This window comes from Microcaecilia unicolor, chromosome 3 (assembly GCF_901765095.1).
Source record: "Microcaecilia unicolor chromosome 3, aMicUni1.1, whole genome shotgun sequence".
In the NCBI taxonomy this organism is placed as follows: domain Eukaryota; kingdom Metazoa; phylum Chordata; class Amphibia; order Gymnophiona; family Siphonopidae; genus Microcaecilia; species Microcaecilia unicolor.
In genome coordinates this window covers 479,914,669-479,937,166 of record NC_044033.1, presented here as the reverse complement: position 1 = coordinate 479,937,166, position 22,498 = coordinate 479,914,669, and the positions used below count along the sequence as shown (strand labels likewise).

Below are 22,498 nucleotides of genomic sequence, written 5' to 3'. Positions count from 1 at the left end.
CTTCTAACATCCTGGGTCTCCAGTGGAGTTGGATAGGAATGATCCCCACTAGATTCAAAATGGCACTGTCAACTCCTAGCAGAAGTCTTGTGGTGCTATCACTAAGGGTTAAGTTTCCATATAAAGTCAAAAAGGCGCCATTTTAAACCTGGGGTGACTGAGGTTTGCACCTACCCAGACCCACTAGAGCCTAGGGATGTTGGAATGTAGGCTGGGTGGGGGGGTGGGGGGCTACAGGTTGTTGGGGAGGTACTTCGAACACTCTTACTAAACTATTGTTCTTCCCATAAGGTCCTTTATAATGGTTCCCCTGCATACCTACACACCTTCTCACACCCTACATTCAAAATAGGTTAGTTCTCCCAACCCCTTCTAAAGCTAGATGGGAATCCACTAGATCTAGTGTTTTTTGCTTTTTACTTTACTTTACCGGCTCTCTGGAACTCACTATTGCAGCACCTTAGGCTTGAAACATCTTAAGCATCCTTTCATTAATAGAGCATTAAAAACTCATTTCCGCAGGCTTTCTATGTTTAGGCCTGGGTTGACTCTGCAATGGGAGGTCAGGGATGGGTTTAGTTGCTTGAATTTGTGATTATGTCTGGACTTTGTGCTTTCTAAATCTTTTTGGATAGATATTTTTTGGCTATGTTTCTTGTATGACTGAAATACTGCTTAAAAGGTAAAGTAGGTTAATTCTGTCCTATTTACAAATGGTGTTCCTTCCTGTTTTTCTTGTTTTTAACTTTTTAATTGTAAACCACTTTAATTTGCTTGCAACAAAGTGGTATAGCATGTTTAATAAATCCTAAGTGATAATGTTTCTGTCTTCCATTTTGGATAGAAGCATTCAAAATCATAAAATCCCTTTAAATAATAGTCCTTTCTTTAGACCTACTTGCTCTTTCTTTCAGGATAGCATTCATACTCTCTAAACTCCAAAGAAGGCTAAAATTGTAATCCATTGCTGGCCATTCAGAAATCCATTCTGCTTGCATGGAAATTTCCAAATTCCTTTTCTTATCAAGCAGTTACAAAGTGTCAGACAGCAGAGCTCATGGTGCATCATAGTAGACTTAAAGGGTCCTTTCACTGAGTTGCATTAAGCAACTAATGTGCATTTTATCACAGGTCATGACAGCCATTTTGTATCTCAGTGCAGTCTCAGGGGAGCAACAGAGGAGTTCATCTGCTTCATGTCTACCACTGGACCACAATGCAGATCCCATTTAGGTCCTGTGGAGGGGATCGGGGTGTGGGGAATAGGTTGGCTCCTGGGAAAGGGGTGCGGGGCTGCAGGGCTACTTCTGGGGTTTTGGTCATGGAGTGAGTTGTCATTGTCAGGAGGGGGATCAGACTGATTTTCTACTGTCATGGGGGGGGGAGGTCATAAGTGGGGATGAGGGAGTGTTACCATGATAATGGCACTCTTTCATTTTTTTTTCTGGTCCTGTACTGTCTACCACTGCATGTAAAGCACTGTGTGCTTTGCGATAAGTGTATGCCCTGTGTGGTGAATGCAGGGCAAATGCTAGAAATATCTCCTGCATTTACCTTAAAGGTTTTGCACTTCCTGCACTTTATTTTTTGCTGTTAACATGCAAAACCTCTCGCACTTTAGTAAAAGGGCTCCTTTAATGCTTGAAAACATAAATGCATTTTGTCACCTTTTGGTCAATTTGCAGAATTCTGGCTATTGAAACATGCCTCTAGTTGTTTGAAAGAAGGGTTGTTGGCGCTGGTGTGTCTTGTCATGTCTAAGTGTTCTGTGGTACATTTTATTTTTTCTTTGACATCTAGCATATGACACTACATGTTCATGTCTTCTTCATAATATTGCCAAATCTCTGTAAACCTGGAAGATGTAATGGGGCAATTTGACAAATTGAAGAGTAGCAAATCGCCTGGACTGGATGATATTCATCCCAGAGTACTGATAGAATTGAAAAACAAACTATTGTTTGTAATTTTCTTTAAATCAGTCACCTTACTTTCTAATTCTTCCTACTTTCTTACCTATGTATATGTTACATCTTTGCTTTACCCTTCACTATCAATTAAAATATTCTATTACATATTGTGTTGACATTGTAAGTAGTATACCATGCCATACTTTGTATTGTTATTTGAATATTTTTACTGCTGTAATTGCCTATTGCTCATGTTTGATCTATTCTTACTGTACACCACCTTGAGTGAATTCCTTCAAAAAGGTGGTAAATAAATCCTAATAACTAACAATAATAATATGTAATTTATCTTTAAAAATCAAGCATGGTACTGGAAGATTGGAGGGTGTCCAATATAACACCGATTTTTAAAAGGGTTCCAGAAGTAATCTGGGAAATTATTGACCGGTGAGTCTGATGTTGGTGCCAGGCAAAATGGTAGAGACTATTATAAAGAACAAAATTACTGAGCATATTCACCAATCTACTATATTTCTTTGAAGGGGTGAACAAACATGTGGATGAAGATGAGCCGGTTGATATTGTATAGCTGGATTTTCAAAAGGCATTTGACAAAGTATCTCATGAAAGACTCCAGAGGAAATTGGAGAGTCATAGGATAGGAGGTAGGGGTCCTATTGTGGATTAAAAACTGGTTAAAAGGTAGAAAACAGAGAGTAGGGTTAAATGGTCAGTATTCTCAATTGAAAAGGGTAAATAGTGAGGTTCTGTAGGGGTCTGTGCTGGGACCGCTGAGAGTAACTAGTGTGATAATTAAATTTGCTGACGACACAAAGTTATTCAAAGTTGTTAAATCAAAAGTGGATTGTGAAAAATTACAAGAGGACTTTACAAGACTGAGAGACTGGGCATTCAAATGGCAGATAACGTTTAATATGAGCAAGTGCAAAGTGATGCATGTGGGAAAGAGGAACCGGAACTATAGCTACGTGATGCAAGGTTCCACATTAAGAATCACCGACCAGGAAAGGGATCTAGGTGTCATCATTGATGATATGTTGAAATCCTCTGCTCAGTGTGCAGCAGTGGCTAAGAAAGCAAATAGAATGTTAGGTATTATTAGGAAAAGAATGGAAAACAAAAATGAGGACATTATAATGCCTTTGTATCGCTCCATGGTGACCGCACCTCAAATATTGTGTGCAATTCTGGTCACCACATCTCAAAAAAGATATAATGGAATTAGAAAAGATACAGAGAAGGGCGACGAAAAAGGGGATGGGATGACTTCCCTATGAGGAAATGATAAAGCAGCTAGGGTTCTTCAGCTTAGAGAAAAGACGGCTGAGGGGAGATATGATAGAGGTCTATAAAATAATGAGTGAAGTTGAACAGGTAGACCTGAATCGCTTGTTTACTCTTTCCAAAAATACTAGGACTAGAGGGCACGCAAATAAGCTACAAAGCAGTAAATTTAAAACAAATCAGAGAAAATATTTCTTCACTCAACATGTAATTAAACTCTGGAATTTGTTGCCAGAGAAAGTGGTAAAAGCAGTTAGCCTACTGGGGTTTAAAAAAGGTTTGGATAACTTCCTAAATGAAAAATCTACTGCTTCTAGGATAAGCAGCATAAAATGTATTGTACCGTTTTGGGATCTTGCTAGGTTCTTGTAAAATGGATTGGCCGCTGTTGGAAACAGGATGCTGGGCTTGATGAACCTTCGGTCAGTCACACTATGGTAATGCTTATGTACTTACTAGTAAAAGAGGCCCGTTTCTTGAGCAAATGAAACGGGCGCTAGCAAGGTTTTCCTCCCCAACACCCCCCCTTCTCCCTCCCTCCCTCCCTACCTACCTACCGACCCCTTCGTCATTCTGACACCATTGCTCCGCACCTCCTGAATGCACCATACGCCATTGTTCCGCCCTCGATGTCATCACGTTTGACGCGAGAGTGGGGCCCCGAGACTTGGCGATTTTGGTGGCTTCTCCACCATGAACCCTTCGAACCCATCTTGAAGGAAGTGACGGAAGTGATGTCAGTGTCTTCAAAACGTTGAGGGTGAGTTTTATTATATAAGATGCTTATGTTCTTATGTTACATTGTTATATTTTCTTTTCATAACCTTATAATATTTTTTGCAGATTTTCTTTTTTATGATTTTTTTCCCTAACAAACATTTTAAAAATGAGGAAAATCCCTGAATTCCTGTTTTGTTCAGCTAGGATATCCCTAGATTTATTTAAAACAAAACAAAACAAAAAGTCTGCTGGCAAGATGTAAGAGGTGGAATTTGGTGACTAGAAAAACTAGTATTTATGACAACAAAATGAACTCCACCTTCAAAGACAAATTCTGTAGTGTTCAGTTTACTGTTGTGGTAATAGATACATAGTAGCACAGTCAATTTTGTTGTCAGAGGATAAGGACCACTTAGCCCACCCAGTCTACATGGTTACCATGCCTATTTACAAAGCTTGCCCTGATATAAAATAATCAACTATAAATGTATCAATACATACAAGTGCTTTTGTTTTGTTTTTTTTGAAAGATGTGTGGGCTGCAGTTTTGACAGCCATTGACTCGGTGTTGCCCAATTTCTGTTGCCTCTTTACTGTCTTTAATTCCTCTCTATTTTTCCACTAACAATAGTTAAGTATGGCCAGCTTCAATTGTCTTATATAGGCATACCCCACCGATCCAACATAAATGCCCAATCTCTGCAACACAACATAACTAAAGCACGTTACAGCCAAGACACAAATCTTCCATTGCACGATCCCCAATGTGGTTGCGCCACATTAGCTTTATCTGACTATATAACCACAACATCACTTTGTATTTGTCCACACCGGAGTCCACATGTGCTTCTCCGGAACTATGTAAGCCACATTCAGCCTACAAATAGGTGGGAAAATGTGGGATACAAATGTAACAAATAAATAAATAAATAAATAAGAAAAAGCTCGATGAAATATTTGTGTGTATCCTCTACCTGGTTTCTGAAGTAATCTTTTACTATAACAGTATGACTGCTCCTTATAACTTCACCATTCGTGTGAATGAAGTACACGATAATGACTGCAGTGGGAGCCCAAGAGCTCGCAGGTATAAGACTGAAAGTTGATGTATTTTTTTTGCCAGCAGCTACCACGGTTCCAATTCCTGAAACCTAAGAAATAAGTAATTAATACAATACTTGATATTTTACATAAGAATAGCTAACTGGAATAGCAAAGAGGCACTGACTGTCCTGCAGCAACAGAAGAGATAAACAGAAAGCAGACACTGAAAGTCCAAACAGGTTCTTTATTCATACAGATCCAACGTGGTGATGTTTCGCCAATAAGGCTGCATCAGGGGTAGTGACATAAAACAGCTAACCAGGGACAAGAAAGGCTTAGCACAACTGATCATCCAAGAGGTTTGAAGCTGCTGCTCCGCTTTCTGTGAAAAAACTACTTCTGAAGTCATCTTGGATGATCAATTGTGCTATCTGGGCTAAGCCTTTCTTGTCCCTGGTTAGCTGTTTTATGTCACTACCCCTGATGCAGCTTTATTGGCGAAACATTGCCACTTCGGGTCTGTACAAATAAAGAACCTGTTTGGACTTTCAGTGTCTGCTTTCTGTTTATCTCATAAAATTAGCTGTACTGGGTCAGACCGATGCTCCATCTAGCCCAGTATCCTGCTTACAACAGAGGTCAATCCTGGTCACAATAATCTGGCAGAATCACAATTTTCCAACAGTATTAAGTTACAGTGCAGGTCGTAGTGGAAAGAAACATTCACTATTAAGAACTGACATTCTGTAGTTCCTGTCCCATAAGCAAGATGGCACTGAAGTACAAAACCTCTTTACTTTTAGTATCAAAACTCACTAAGCTGAAAATGTGGGAAAGACATTTTTCTCCTCTTAAGGGGCAATTTTATAACTGGTGCGCAGAATTTAGGCATGCTGATGCAGCGCACTCAGTGCCAATTTCTTAATGACATCTGCACGCCAAGATCTTGTAATAGAATGCTAGCATACGTTGGCATCAGTGTGCCTAAATTTAGGCGCACCCACTTACTCCAGGTCTATGCCAGACATAAATGGGCACACTTAAATGCGACAGTTATGCAATAACCTACAGTATTCTGTAAATGGCTTATGTAACAATTAAAAATGCCTATGGCCCTCCAGTGCACCTTCTCTGTCAGTGCCCCCTTGCATTTACGCATTAAGCAAGTTGCACACCTGCATTACAGAATAGTGTTGAGCACGTGATTGCCATACAGAGAAGTGGGTTTCTGCCAGGCACTTGTGACCTGGATTGGCCACTGTTGGAAGCAGGATACTTGGCTAGATGGACTATTGGTCTGACCCAGTATGATTACTCTTATGTTCTTATGTACTTACCCACATAAATGATAGTGCTCTATAAATGTAGGTATAAATGGCACCCACTTTTAGGTGACCAGTTATAGAATGATGAGGTTAGTTTGCTAATCTGTTAAAAATCATTGGTGCAATACATTTTTCAAGAATTTTTTTTTTTTTTTTTTTGAACTGAAAGCCTTAAAGGTGTTATAAAAGTACACAGAGGTTGGAAGCCGTTTTATTTTATTTAGTTATTATTTGCAGCCTGCATCCCCCCAGGGGCTACCTGTGAAACAACATTGGTGGTTCGGTGGGGGGGGGGGGGGGGTCAAGGATCTTCACACAGGAGCGAGGTCCAGTCGCTCCTGCCCTGTCTGACTCCTTCCTGCAAATGGCACTCCTAGCGGTAGTCTTGCACAACTATTGCTAGGGGTTCCTTATAATGATGAATTAAGTTCAGACTTTCCAGCTTTTTATCAGCTGAATGAAGTTCATTTATTTGATATCGGTCATCATTATCTTCTTAGTTAAGTTCAGGACTTGTCGGAGGCCTGCTTTGGTGGCATGAGGGCAACAGTTGGTGGGGAGTGGTGACAAAATCAAGGCTGTCACTGCTTGTGACTGGGTAAGATATGACCTTTGATTCTCAGGTGATAAAATTAATAGTAAAGCAGGTTGTGGAAAAAAAATGTGGATTAAAGCTTGTGGGCAACATTGCAATGAGTAGGGACAGGGGCCTGCTGGCACGGTGGGCCAGCAAGGGAACAACAGGATTGTGTACTAGGGAACTGGACTTCAGGTAGCTCGTTACTGACTAGCTGAGAGCCAGGGGTTACAATTGTGATTTTGTGAAGCATTTGGGAATAGAGAAGGGGTATGAAATTATGACGTAGGAAGTTAGTGGGGGCTGGGTCTGTTGAAGCAGTCGTTTGATATTTCTTTAATGTATTTGTTGTTTGTTTGGTTAGTGTACTGTCTTGTTTGACAAAGAGGAAGAGGTGTAAGTGCCCATGTTATTTAAACTATCATCTAATAACTGGCTAGGCAGAAAAGGTATAAAAAAGCAGTTAGACATACCACATAATATATCTCTTTTATTTCCTGACTGGTATCAACAGATAGACTGAATGAAGATCCGACCTGAAATATAGAAAGCAACTCCTGAAAATCTACAGTGACACAAGTATAGGACTGGCCTAGCCATTACAAATAAAACAGCGACTATGTATCTGCATGGAAATATTACTTCTGGGCTTACCTGAACAATGGGGTCTGGTATATGAAGAAATATGTAAGCACTTTGCCTTGGCCAGAAGTAATTCATAGAGTCAAAAGTTTTTGTAGTGTTCTGATAGCTGACCTATCAAAAAGAACCATTTATAGTAAAAAAATAATAATAATTATAATTATATATATACTTCATTTTTCATCCACATTAATATGATTTAGAGTTAAGACCAAGATAAAAATGATCAATCTAAAATATGATAAGAGAGTAATATTTATTTACTGATATAACACCACTTGTTTCCACACACAATGCAAGAAGATTCAGTTGGCTACAATATCCCTTACCCAAAGATTTTACCATCTAAGGAGGAAATGATCAAACTGCTAAACCCCAAAGGTATTTTGTTTTACCCTTGACGTTTGCACCAATAATCAAAGCCAAACTATTGCCTGCTGGGATTTGCACCTGCTTTTTATGTGGGTAATATTTACATTTGGAAAATAAAACAGAGCCTGCTTTGCATTATATAAAACTATATATCCTGATGGACCCCCCACCCACTTTCTCCCCATCTGCAAATGCCTCTATGCAACATGGACAAAATTACACACATTGCAGAAAAAGAAGGTTATGCAATGTGCCCCCCCCCCCCAACCACCACCACCACCACCACCACCATACAACACATACACGTTTCCATGGAAATGCTTTTGATGATTTCCACCCTATCTGAACTTGTGGAAGTTAAACAACATTCAAAATTACACAGTGAGTAATGGACAGGAAAATCAAACCACAATACGTAAGTTCACAAATGTATTCCAACTACTCCACTGCCTCCCCAAATGCCATTGAGTTGCTGTGAGAGGAAGGTGCAAGTGTGTATCAACCACCGAGAGCCAGGAGATGAAGGACTGGGAAACTGGAGGCGAGCAGAGCCATAAAATACCATGAAGAGCCACTCTCTACTGGTAAAATGGATTAGCTAAAGCCAGGATTGAGGGGAATAGTCATTCCAGTAACTGAAGGCTACCCAGGCTGTCCTGTTGTAGCAAAAATTTAAACTCTTCTCTTTGCCTCAAGTTCCAGCAGCAGCTTTAAGTCTCTGATCTGGCTCCAGCTCTGCCTAATCTCTGGTTCTCTTTCTTTCTTCAAGTTCAATTCCAGCTATAGTTTTTGGTTCCATCCCTGCTTCTTCCTAGTTCAAGACACTCTTTCTGGTTCCAGGATGTGTCAAATGCCAACCTCTCACTGCAGCTTCCTCTTCCAGTGTCTGCTTGGGGCTTCCATCTTGTACCAAGCTCTAGCTCCAGTTCCTATGTTGAAGACAGCTACACATTCTGGCTCAGATTCCAGTTCCTGCTCCAGGCTCATTTCTAGCTCCTTGTTGAAGCTCGGACTTCAGTTCCAGCTCCGAGTTTCAGTTTATTTATTTATTTAGACTTATATGCTGCTTTCCTTCACAGTGAAACCTGAATCAATTTACAATCACTCCTCCTACCCTCAATAACCTATAAATAAATCTATTTCCCCAGCAAAATATACAATAATTCCAGCTCCAAGCATCTCCAAAAAAACTCTGAGGCAAAGGTTGCCCCAAAAACCTGTCAGGGATCTAGGATTGCAGGGGGCTTGGTCCTTTCCATATATCTGCTTGTAGTGCTCTTCTTCATATAAGAGTGCACTTGCCTTCCCATTCTGAATGTCAGGGTATGTGAAAAACAAGGCCCTGTGCATGTGCCAAGGTTAACTTGGTTACTTCGAGATATTCTAGGTTGTAGTAATCCATCAGTGTCTGACCTTTTCACAAAGTGACTCTATAACCTGAAATGCCACTTTGTTCACCAAGAGTTCTTTGTCCCCCTTTGATGATACAGGAATTGCTAGTGCAGCTTTGTAAAAAGAGCCCTAAATCTGCTAATTTTATATTTTACACAGTGCAGGGGGCGTTGCAGTTCCTATTTCTTTGGTGTTGTACTGCATGCAGAGTATGGCTTCTTGGAGGTTCTGTTTAATTTGTGTGTATGTATTTCTATTTTTAATTTGTGGTCACTTATTCTGTACTCTTTACTGGTCTATCTGTATTCTCAGCATGTGACTGAGACCAGATATTTTGTTAGCACAGAATCTCTATATAGGGATGTTTAGTCATCTGATTGGTTAGTTTCCCCATTATGTGTATTGATGTTCTAGAGCTGTTTTTGAAATGGTGCCACTAACCCTTAATGACAGTCTTGCAGTACTATCACTGGGGATTTCAAACCATATAAGGGCTATTTTTTTATATGGCAGCTTGAAGCCCTTAGTGAAGGGAGCTGATATGGGCAAGTGCAGAGGTGGGGGCTGGGGTATGCAAGATGAGAAGTGCCAAAGCAAAAATTGGCTCAGGGCACCTCCATCCTTTGAGATGGCCCTGGCTGATAAGAAAAAAATCCCTGCAGCACACTACTGGTTCTATCCCTTTCAACACAGTAAATACCATTTAACACTACTAATACTACTACTACTTAACACTTCTAAAGCGCTACTAGGGTTATGCAGCGCTGTACAGTTTAACAAAGAAGGACAGTCCCTGCTCAAAGGAGCTTACAATCTAATGGACAAGATGTGCAGTCAAACAAATTGAGGTATAGAGGAATAGAGGTATAATGGTTAGGTGCCGAAGGCGATATTGAAGAGGTGGGCTTTGAGCAAGGATTTGAAGATGGGCAGGGAGGGGGCTTGGCGTATGGGCTCAGGAAGTTTATTCCACTACTCTGTGTTGCCTTGGATGAGAATCAAAAAAGAAAGCAGGGCAAACCTGGGACACCCCCATGTAATACTGCATAGCTCTCACAGATCCTGGTGTGGTAGAAAGATGTTCTTTAAAGTAAAATACCACATTTTAGACAAAAATATCCTTTGTATGTCATTGTGGTAGGACAACTAGTGAATACCTACAGTAAGTAGAAGGAAAAAAATATAAACTATCCTCCCTTCAATGTTATTTATTTATTTATTTATTTATTTATTGTGACGCATATCCCACATTATACAATAAAAATCATTTCTGTGTGGCTTACAATAAGGGTGTGAGCTGGAGGCTAAACTAGTTTTAACAGTTTGTTTTTGAGTAGAATACTGAGTACATGGGGAGAAGAATTATGTCCGAAAGTCATATTAAGTGATTTATTCTAAGAGTGAGTTATGTGTTGATAGCTTGTGTTGGAGAAAGGTTGATCGTGGTTGGTAGTGGAAGTTTGACGCCTTAGGAATAATAGTAGAGGTAATCATTTCCATTTACCGGTGGGGAGAGGGTTCCTGTTGATCATGGCCTTGGTTGTTTGGATTGTGTGATACTCTGATTATTTAGACGGTTTCATCGTGGAAGAATTATTTGAAAAAGAAGGCTTTCAGATAGTTCCAGAATATAACATAATTGGTTATGCTCCTTATTTATACCGATAGTGAGCTCCAGAGTCCCGTGCCTAAGCAAGTGAAATTTGCTGCATGTGAGGTTTTATATTTGATGCCTTGGCATTGTGGGGAGAGTCAGATAGGGTGTTTGGTGTTGAGTGTCATGTAGGTAAGTCAATCAAGGATGTCATGTAACCTAGTGCTAAACCATAAATTATTCTGTAGATTAGGGTGCATAGTTTAAAGGATACCCATTCTTTGGTTGGGAGCCAATGAAGATCTTTTAGTAGTGGGTGTGCTCTGATGAATTTGGATTTACTGCATATGAGTCTTGCAGCGGTGTTCTGGGCTGTTTGTAGGTTTTGAGGGTTGAGTCTTTACAACCTGTGTAGATATCATTGCAGTAATCCATATAGGTCAACACCATGGTCTGGACTAAATTGCGGAAAATCGTGGTGGGGAAGCAATTTCGTATTCATTTTAGCTTCCGTGTTGAACCGAACATGCTTTTCGTGACTTTCATAATCTGTTTATCAAGTCTCAGTTCTTGGTCTAAGATGACTCCTAAGATTTTCAAATGTTCTGCTATGGGTATCCTTGTTCCATCTATGTTAGCAGACAATATGATGTCTTTACAGTATTGTGATGTTAGTACCAGGCTCTGGGTTTTATTTTTGTTGAGCTTGAGCTTGAAAGCTGTTGCCTATGAATCCATGATAGTTATTCCTGACTGAATTTTGTGCTTTATTTCTGATTTGTCCTTCTCAAATGGTATATAGATGGTGACATTGTCTACATAGATAAGTGAGTTGCATCCTTTTTTTGCAAGTTTGTGGGCTAGAGGGATCATCATAAGGTTGAAAAGTAATGGGGATAGTGGTGATCCTTGAGGCACTCTGTATTCTGCATCCCAGGGAGGGGGTGTTGTGGTGCCATTTTCACTTGGCAGGATCAAGTTGTCAGGAAGCTTTTTATCCAGTTCTGTGCTACACCTCCAACTCCATGTTTAGATGGAGTAGAATTGAGTACATAAGACCATAAGAGTAGCCATACTGGGTCAGACCAATGGTCCATCTAGCCCAGTATTCCTGTTTTCCAAACAGTGGCCAAGCCAGGTCACAAGTACCTGGCAGAAACCCAAGTACATAAGTACATAAGCATAAGCACCGCCATACTGGGAAAAGACCAAGGGTCCATCAAGCCCAGCATCCTGTTTCTGACAGTGGCCAATCCAGGCTTCAACAACCTGGCAAAACCCCCCAAAAATAAAATAAAATCTAATAATGTTCAATGGACTTTTCCTTCAGGAATCTGTCCAAACCCCCCTTAAACTCCGTAAGGCCAGCCGCTGCCACCACATTCTCCAGCAACGAGTTCCGGAGTCCAACTACACGCTGAGTAGCAGCAACATTCCATGCTACCAATCCCAGGGCAAGCAATTGCTACCCCATGTCTGTCTCAATAGCAGACTATGGACTTCTCCTCCAGGAATTTGTCCAAACCTTTTTTAAACCCAGATACGCTAACCGCTGTTACCACATCCTCTGGCAATGAGTTCCAGAGACTATTCGTTGAGTGAAAAAATATTTCCTCCTATTTGTTTTAAAAATATTTTTATGTAACTTCCTTGAATGTCCATTAGTATTTGTACTTTTGGAACGAGTAAAAAATCGATTTATTTCTACTCGCTCTATACCACTCAGGATTTTGTAGACCTCAATCATATCTCCCCTCATCCGTCTCTATTCCAAGCTGAAGAGCCCTAATCTCATAAGTACATAAGTAATGCCACACTGGGAAAAGACCAAGGGTCCATCGAGCCCAGTATCCTGTCCACGACAGCGGCCAATCCAGGCCAAGGGCACCTGGCAAGCTTCCCAAACGTACAAACATTCTATACATGGTATTCCTGGAATTGTGGATTTTTCCCAAGTCTTTAGCCTTTCCTCATACAAGAGGAGTTCCATCCCCTTTATCATTTTGGTTCCTCTTCTTTGAACCTTTTCTAATGCTGCTATATCTTTTTTGAGATATGGTGACCATGTCGAAAGCCCTCGACATGTCAAATTGAAGTAGGAGGATTTTATTGCTTCTGCTGATCTCTTGTCTGAAGTTAGCCATTAATGTGATGAGTACTGTTTCTGTACTGTATGCTGGTCTAAATCCTGATTGTGATTCATGGAGAATTGAGAAGTCGTTTAAGTAGTCAATTAGTTGCTTGACAACAATGCTCTCCATCATTTTGGTTATGAAGGGTATGGAGGCTACTGGTCTGTAGTTAGTGATTATGCTGGTGCTTAGATTTTTGTTTGTGGGTATGGGTGTAAGCATTATGTTGCCTTTGCCAGGGGGAATAGGCCTTGTGATAGCATAGATCTTAGATGGAGTGTGCTTTGTTTAGTGAAAATCGCTGGTACGGTTTTGAGTAGATAGCTTGGGCAGGTTTACAGTGTGCAGTGGTGAAGTTTTTGATAGCTTTGTTTACTGTATCAAATGTTGGTGAGCGAAAGGTTGTCCATAGTCTATCCACTGTGACGTGCAATTAAACTACCATGTGAAGAGCAGATGACAGTAAATTCTATCTGCCCGATATTCAGCCTGTGGCAGTAAGCAGTATCTGACCCACTCACAGCTGCAGGCTGAAGTAACCCCAAATATTCAATGCCAGGGCATGTGCAGCTCTCGGAAGTTAACCGGGTGCCGGCCAATATTCAGACTGGTGCCCAGTTAAAGTTGACTGCATAAAGGTGGTCTTTTACAAGGCAGTGCTATGTTTTTAGCTCCTGCTACAAATCAGCTGGTTCTAAATGCTGAGATGCCTATTATGGGCATGTCAGCATTTAGCGCCAGCTGATTTTTAGCACGAGCTAAAAATGCTAGCACAGCTTAGGTAGCTTAGCACGGCTTAGCTCTTTTGCTGTCCTAACTTTATGCACTTTCTTAGCTAGTTAGTGAGCTGAAAATCGCTACTAACCAGTTAAGTTTATGCGCCACCTATGCCCCTCCCTCGGCCTGCCCCTAACCTAGCCAGTTAGGGGATGACCAGTTAGAAGGAATATTCAGTGGTACTAACTGATTATGTGCCACTGAATATCCCCAGATACTCCTGGGGAAGCCATTTAAACAGACAGGAGCCTCTCCTAGCCGTTTAAATGGTTTTAAATATTAGGTGCTATGTCTTTCTGAAATAGTAATCACAATCAAATTTTTTTGCCAAAACGTATTAAGTTATACATTTTAATTACCTAGAAATGTAATAAGGAGTTGTATTAATGACTCAGAAAGGAAAGTTGACAGACCAGGTGGGCTTTAGGGTCATTACTACTCATCATATATTCTGCTTCTATGTTTCAACACATCCCTAATTATAAGTAACCAGCCATTTCTCCACAATGACTGAGCCTTTCACACAGGCATTCTGTATTTACCTGCAATGATATCCTTCTTGTAGTTTCCTGCACTGGGATCTGGATGTCAACAACCCCATTCTCTGGAAGAAAGTATTCCTGTAATTCCGTAGTTCCTGACCCATAAGCAGATGAGTTTGCAAGTGACCTTGAAGGAACTTCATGTGACTCATTAAATTGAACTATTTGGATAGTCAGTTTTTTACTTCTGTCTTCTTGTGTCAGTGGTCCGAAATCGTGCCTAAATATTTTCACCTGTAACAACAAAACGGACCATTAGGTACTACAGCATTAGTGCACTTTTTTGAATGGTTTAACTGCAATGGGCTCAATATTCAGCCTGTAGCAGTAAATGGCTTGGTAAGCAGCTCACAGCTGCAAGCTAAAATAATCCTGGATATTAATGCCCAGGCGTCTGGCTTCCAGCATTGAATATCCAGATATCTGCAGTCACACGGACGTTATCCAGGTACCAGCCATGGACACTAATCGTATGCTCCTTCCTGGCCTTAGAGTGGCCAAATTAGAATCCTCTAAGCATACAACCTTCTATTTTTTTGTTCCATCATTATGGACCTCTCTGCCTCCCCATATGCATTCCAAGAAATCTTTTCCATGTTTTAAACCCCTTCTTAAAACTCATTATTTTGTGCAGGCTTTTATCATTATTCTCTAGAGTTGGCTGGGGGATGCTGACCTGTGAAATGTCTTCTGGCTTTTATGCTTGATGATTGAATATTCTCTCTTTCTATCTGACTGTTCTGTGTGTTTCTGTTTGTGACATTGGTTCACCATTTTTTCCTATACCCAATGGCATTCTTTTCTATTGATTTAGATTCGTACACCGCTTAGATCCATTGGTTTGATACAAGCGGTATAGCAAGGTTTTAATAAATATAAATGCATTCAGACTGGGGCCTGGTTAACTCAGTGGATAAAGTTAGGATAGCTTTTTCATTGTCCTGACCTTATCCGCATACTTATGGTTAGTAGATTAAATATCACCGCTAACCAGCTAAGTTGCAGTTCCGCTCAAACTCCTCCCTCAGACTGTCCCTAACCCAGCCGGTTAGGGAATGGCCAGTTAGAGGAAGCTCAGTGGCGTTTAACCAGATAGAAGCCTTTGAATATTGAGCCCAATATTATCACTCAGTTTCAATCCTCACCCCCTGCATACATAATATTCACATTTTATTTACCAGGCTAGAAGGGTACAAAAATAATTCATGTAACAATGGAGTCACAGGAGAACACATCCAAATGTTTCTTATTTATTAATTTTACATTTTTATTTATATATTTATTTATTTATACTGCTTACAAGTTAACAAAACTATTGAAGAAAATGCAGGACTGGTGGGAAGAGACAGAGAGATAGGTGCAATACTGCACAGGAGAGTAGAGGGAGAGAAATGGGGCAATACTAGATGGTGGAAAAGACAGAAAAAATTGGGGAAATACTGGATGGGAGGAGAGGGGAGTGGAGAGAGGGAAAGGCAAAGCTGGGTGGGATGGAGAGAGGGGACGCAATAATGCATAGGAAGGGGAGAGAGTTAGACAGCAGTAATGCTGATGTGGAGGAAGAGATGAGTAATGCTGCATGCCAGGGACAGAGACAGACAGACAGACAGAGGCAATGCTGGATGGCAGGGGTAGAGAGAGAAAATGCTGAATGGTGAGGCAGGAAGGTGGAAAGAGCCTGGATATCAGGGGGTGGGAGGTAAAGAGAGCCTAGTTGGCAGGGAGGGAGAAGAAAGAGTTGGTGAAAAACTGGGAAATAAGAAGGGGAATGGGGGGGGGGTGAAGGGAAAAGATGAAAAACTGTGGTAAGAGAGAGCGTGAAGACTGAATAATAAGAATTAATGAAATTTAAGTAGATAAAGTGGTAGAAAAAAATGGAAGAAAGCTGAAAGGAATAAAATTGCAGAGCATATACAAAAACATGGACTGATGAGACAAAGTCAGCACGGATTTAGTGAAGGGAAGTCTTGCCTCACCAATCTAATGCATTTTTTTGAGGGGGTAAGCAAACATGTGGACAATGGGGAGCCGGTTGATATTGTATATCTGGATTTTCAGAAGGCGTTTGACAAAGTGCCGCACGAAAGACTCCTGAAGAAATTGCAGAGTCATGGAATCGGAGGTAGGGTATTATTATGGATTAAGAACTGGTTGAAAGATAGGAAGCAGAGAGTAGGATTGCGTGGCCAGTATTCTCAGTGGAGGAGGGTAGTTAGTGGGGTCCCGCAGGGGTCTGTGCTGGGTCCGTTGCTTTTTAATGTATTTATAAATGACCTAGAGATGGGAATAACTAGTGAGGTAATTAAATTCGCCGATGACACAAAATTATTCAGGGTCGTCAAGTCGCAGGAGGAATGTGAACGATTACAGGAGGACCTTGCGAGACTGGGAGAATGGGCGTGCAAGTGGCAGATGAAGTTCAATGTTGACAAGTGCAAAGTGATGCATGTGGGTAAGAGGAACCCGAATTATAGCTACGTCTTGCAAGGTTCCGCGTTAGGAGTTACGGATCAAGAAAGGGATCTGGGTGTCGTCGTCGATGATACGCTGAAACCTTCTGCTCAGTGTGCTGCTGCGGCTAGGAAAGCGAATAGAATGTTGGGTGTTATTAGGAAGGGTATGGAGTCCAGGTGTGCGGATGTTATAATGCCGTTGTATCGCTCCATGGTGCGACCGCACCTGGAGTATTGTGTTCAGTACTGGTCTCCGTATCTCAAAAAAGATATAGTAGAATTGGAAAAGGTACAGCGAAGGGCGACGAAAATGATAGTGGGGATGGGACGACTTTCCTATGAAGAGAGGCTGAGAAGGCTAGGGCTTTTCAGCTTGGAGAAGAGACGGCTGAGGGGAGATATGATAGAAGTGTATAAAATAATGAGTGGAATGGATCGGGTGGATGTGAAGCGACTGTTCACGCTATCCAAAAATACTAGGACTAGAGGGCATGAGTTGAAGCTACAGTGTGGTAAATTTAAAACGAATCGGAGAAAATTTTTCTTCACCCAACGTGTAATTAGACTCTGGAATTCGTTGCCGGAGAACGTGGTACGGGCGGTTAGCTTGACGGAGTTTAAAAAGGGGTTAGATAGATTCCTAAAGGACAAGTCCATAGACCGCTATTAAATGGACTTGGAAAAATTCCGCATTTTTAGGTATAACTTGTCTGGAATGTTTTTACGTTTGGGGAGCGTGCCAGGTGCCCTTGACCTGGATTGGCCACTGTCGGTGACAGGATGCTGGGCTAGATGGACCTTTGGTCTTTCCCAGTATGGCACTACTTATGTACTTATGTACTTATGAACAAATCATTGTTGGAACTAGATGTAGTGGAGGAGATGAAGAAGACAGAAGGAGAGTAAAAAAAAATGACAGATGGACAGGAGATCCTTGGAAAGAGTTGAGAAAAGATAGAAGAAAGCAGAAACCAGAGACAGACCAACATAATTAGAAAAATTAAATAGTCAGACAACAAAGGTAAAAAAAAAAATTATTTTAAATTTAGGATTAAAGTATTATGATGGCTGTGTTAGTCCACTTTACAGGTTATTAAATAAAAAAGGAAAAAATCAGAAAATAAGGTGAAACCTTTCTGTTGGACTAAGAATACATAACAGAAGCGTACTACCCTAACCTAAAGAAGGTTTTAGCCTCCAAATGTTAGTCAAAAATGTATTAAGTTAGTTCAGTAAAAAGGTATCACCATATTTTCCATTTTTGTTCATTGGGACCACCTAATCCTGGTGCACTATGGAACTTGTAGCTCTGATTTCAATGGACAAGATCAGGCACTACAAATCCACACTGTTCCAGCCTAGAACTAGGTAACGCAACATCTTTGGATCATGAGACGGCACAAGCCTCCTACATGCTGTCATAAGATCATAAGTGCCATACTAGGTGCCATAACAACATAATTAACAACAGGTATATTAGTGAAAGGAGAAAGACTAAAAAGGGGATTGTAAGACTAAAAGATACAGCAAAACGCTATGTAGAAAATGATGAAGAAAAAGCCAATTTGCTAAATAGATACTTTTGTTCTGTTTTTACTGAAGAAAATCCTGGGGAAGGACCGAGAGGGACTGGCAAAAGTACACCTGAAAATGAACTGGATAAAGCACCGTTCACGGAAGAGAGTGTATATGAACAACTTGGAAAGCTAAATGTGGACAAAGCCATGGGGCCGGACGGGATCCACCCCAGAATACTGAGGGAACTCAGAGAGGTTCTGGCGGGTCCTCTTAAAGATTTGTTTAATAAATCCTTGGAGACGGGAGAGGTTCCGAGGGATTGGAGAACGGCGGAGGTGGTCCCTCTTCACAAAAGTGGGGATAGGGAAGAAGCTGGAAACTACAGGCCGGTAAGCCTCACTTCGGTTATTGGAAAAGTAATGGAAGCCATGCTGAAGGAAAGGATAGTGAATTTCCTGGAAGCCAATAAGTTGCAAGATCCCAGACAACATGGTTTCACCAAAGGGAAGTCGTGCCAAACGAATCTCATTGAATTCTTTGACTGGGTGACGGGAGAATTAAATCAAGGACGGGCTATGGACGTCATCTACTTAGATTTCAGCAAGGCTTTTGACACGGTTCCCCACAGGAGGCTCTTGAATAAACTAGAAGGGCTGAAGATAGGACCCGAAGTGGTAAACTGGATTAGGAACTGGTTGACAGGCAGACGCCAGAGGGTGGTGGTAAATGGAGTTCGCTCGGAGGAGGGAAAGGTGAGTAGTGGAGTGCCTCAGGGATCGGTGCTGGGGCCCATTCTGTTCAATATATTTGTGAGTGACATTGCCGAAGAGTTACAAGGTAAAGTTTGCCTTTTTGCGGATGACACCAAGATTTGCAACAGAGTGGACACCCCGGAGGGAGTGGAAAACATGAAAAAAGATCTGAAGAAGCTGGAAAAATGGTCTAACGTTTGGCAATTAAAATTCAATGCGAAGAAATGCAAAGTGATGCACTTAGGGAGTAGAAATCCAAGGGAGGCGTATGTGTTAGGTGGGGAGAGCCTGATAGACACGGACGGGGAGAGGGATCTTGGGGTGATAGTATCTGAGGACCTGAAGGCGATGAAACAGTGCGACAAGGCGGTGGCCGTAGCGAGAAGGTTGCTAGGCTGTATAGAGAGAGGTGTGACCAGCAGAAAAAAGGAGGTTTTAATGCCCCTGTATAAGACGTTGGTGAGGCCCCACCTGGAGTATTGTGTTCAGTTTTGGAGGCCGTACCTTGCGAAGGATGTTAAAAAAATGGAAGCGGTGCAAAGAAAAGCTACGAGGATGGTATGGGAGTTGCGTTCCAAGACGTATGAAGAGAGGCTTGCTGACCTGAACATGTATACTCTGGAGGAAAGGAGGAACAGGGGTGATATGATACAGACGTTCAAATATTTGAAAGGTATTAATCCGCAAACGAATCTTTTCCGGAGATGGGAAGGCGGTAGAACGAGAGGACATGAAATGAGATTGAAGGGGGGCAGACTCAGGAAAGATGTCAGGAAGTATTTCTTCACGGAGAGGGTGGTGAACGCTTGGAATGCCCTCCCGCGGGAGGTGGTGGAGATGAAAACGGTAACGGAATTCAAGCATGCGTGGGACAGGCATAAAGGAATCCTGTGCAGAAGGAATGGATCCACAGAAGCTTAACTGAAATTGGGAGGCAGGGGGAAGAGGGGTTGGTGGTTGAGAGGCTAGGATGGGGGAGGGCAGACTTTTTATACGGGGTCTGTGCCGGAGCCGGTGATGGGAGGAGGGACTGGTGGTTGGGAGATGGGAAATACTGCTGCACAGATTTATACGGCTGTGCCCTGGAAAAGACAGGTACAAATCAGGGTAAGGTATACACATATGAGTTTATCGTGGGCAGACTAGATGGACCGTGCAGGTCTTTTTCTGCCGTCATCTACTATGTTACTATGTTACTATGTATAAGGTCCATCAAGCCCAGTATCCTGTTTCACACAGTGGCAAATCGAGGTCACAAGTACCTGGCGAGATCCCAGTAGAAAAACTGGTTTTATGCTGCTTATCCTAGAAATAAGCGATAGATTTTCCCAAGTCCATCTTAATAATTGTTTATGGACTTTTCTTTTAGGAAATTATCCAAACAATTTTTAAACCCTGGTAAGCTAACTACTTTTACCGCATTCTCAGCAATGAATTCCAGAGTTTAATTACATGTTGAGTGAAGAAATATTTTCTTTGATTTGTTTTATGCATGCACACAGCATTTCTGGGTCTTCAGAAAAGTATTGCCTGGCCCAGATTTTGTTTCCACCTCTGTCACTGCTCATTGTCGGTGCCTTTAAGTGTCCCCTATTTTAAACCAGTGGATATCTGAGAGGGAATTCTTCAAAGCACACCCAAACAGGACCAGAGGCCTAAAAGGCGCCATCAAGAATAGGGGGGTTGTCAAATTTATTGAATAGACCCGACACGGTCTGTGTTTTGGCGAAAACTGCCTGCGTCAGGTGTCTGGTGCAGTAACAAATGCCAGTATTATGTCAGTCAAATCAATGAATGGATACAATCTTGCTTCAAACAACAAAGACACCTATAGGTTGTGCGGAGCAACAGGGAAATGGTAAAAGCACTAACATGATTTACATGCTTCTGTCAAACGCAAATGCACCACTGTGGCCTATTTTCAACCAAACATAGGAGTCTAAGTTTTTTCAGCTGAAGATTCGGTATAATTCAGAAGCTTAGTTATGCTCGAAAATTTCTGCTTTCTATTCATTTGCCTAGATTTAGGAGCCTAATTTAGGTGCCTAAGGGGCAAGTCTATAAAATGGGGGCTAATATTTATGCCTTCTTTCCTGTATAGAATAGAATCCTACCAGGCACCCAGTTATAGAACTGCCCTTCTAGTGCTAACTTTTTTTTCCTAAATCTGCCCCTGTTGCCATCTACTTTTTAGGCCATTATATGTAGAAATTTACTAAAATTTTGAGTATTAAGGAGTCCTTATACTAAGCTGCATTCAGCTGCTATTACGGGATTTGCTATGTGGTAGACCTTAACACAGAACTGCACTACTGTGTTCTGCATTAAAAATGCAGTGGCTGCAGTAAAATCCTCACATTAGCTACTCAACGTGGGAGAGGAAGGAATCTGGGTAGGACATGGATGGCAAGAGGAGTGGCTGGCTGTGACAACTAGTGCGTGGGCCGTTACCCTACACTTGCTGTCAGGAATGCTAATAGCACAACCAAACTTACTGCCGCCTTGAGAAGAGGCATCCAGTGCAGCTGCAGACATCTTAGAAATGCCATTGCTTAAACCCCTGGCCTTCTGAACCCCTCTCCTGAGGTCAGGTCCCTTCTTTAACTCTCCCAGGTCCAAATCCCTTCCTGCATACCCCAATCACTGCTCTGGCACTCTCCTCACCCCCTGGTCACCTCTGTCAACCTATTGCTAAGGAGCAGACGTCCCATATATTTATTTATTTATGCATGCATGCATTTGTACCCCACATTTTCCAATTAGGTGGTCGGTATAATGTGGGTTACAAGTTACTTCAGGTACACATGTTACAATAGCCGTTAGAAATTAGATCTGTCATTGATTCGTGTTCTGTTAGCACCGCGGTGTTGCGGTTGGTAGTTGGTTTAATTATGTGGAATATATTGGATGATGGCACAAGCTCTGGTGGCAGCAAAAACAATCATTGCTGCCCATCCTACTACTACTACTACTACTATTTAGCATTTCTATAGCGCTACAAGGCATACACAGCGCTGCACAAACATAGAAGAAAGACAGTCCCTGCTCAAAGAGCTTACAATCTAATCCCTCTGAAGTAGCACTGAAGACCCTAGGTGGGTCCCCAGGGATAGGTTGGGGGTGGGGGAAGGAAGGGGTCTGGGGGACTTGATATGTGGAGGAGGTGGGGTTTTGAATCGGGAGCAGGGATTTTATGTGGAGAGGGGACCAAATTGTCATCAGGGTACATGGGAACTGTTGGGGATGACATCAGGTTTTGTAGGGAGTATTGAGGAGATGATTGGGGGGGTGGACTATTGGGGTTGGCATCAGGGTATGCAGGTAGTGTTGGAGACATGACAGGTGTTGGGGAGACTGTCAAGGTTGACATCGGTGTATGCAGAGGGTGTTGGGGAGGTGATCAGGCAGTGGGGGTGACTAGATCATTTGGGGGGGCCAGAAAT

The 22,498-nt window shown here is 41.7% G+C and overlaps 1 protein-coding gene across 1 annotated transcript in view; it reads right to left on the bottom strand.

Moving 5' to 3' along the window:
* LOC115467239 (CD109 antigen-like) overlaps positions 1-22,498 on the bottom strand; it is a 175,772-nt gene that overhangs the window by 86,426 nt on the left and 66,848 nt on the right. The window contains exons 11-14 of the mRNA XM_030199045.1: positions 14,333-14,566; positions 7,536-7,637; positions 7,355-7,417; positions 4,910-5,086 (exon numbers count right to left, since the gene is read on the bottom strand). Coding sequence (XP_030054905.1) covers positions 4,910-5,086; positions 7,355-7,417; positions 7,536-7,637; positions 14,333-14,566 — 576 coding nt within the window. The remainder of the gene's footprint in view (positions 1-4,909; positions 5,087-7,354; positions 7,418-7,535; positions 7,638-14,332; positions 14,567-22,498) is intronic.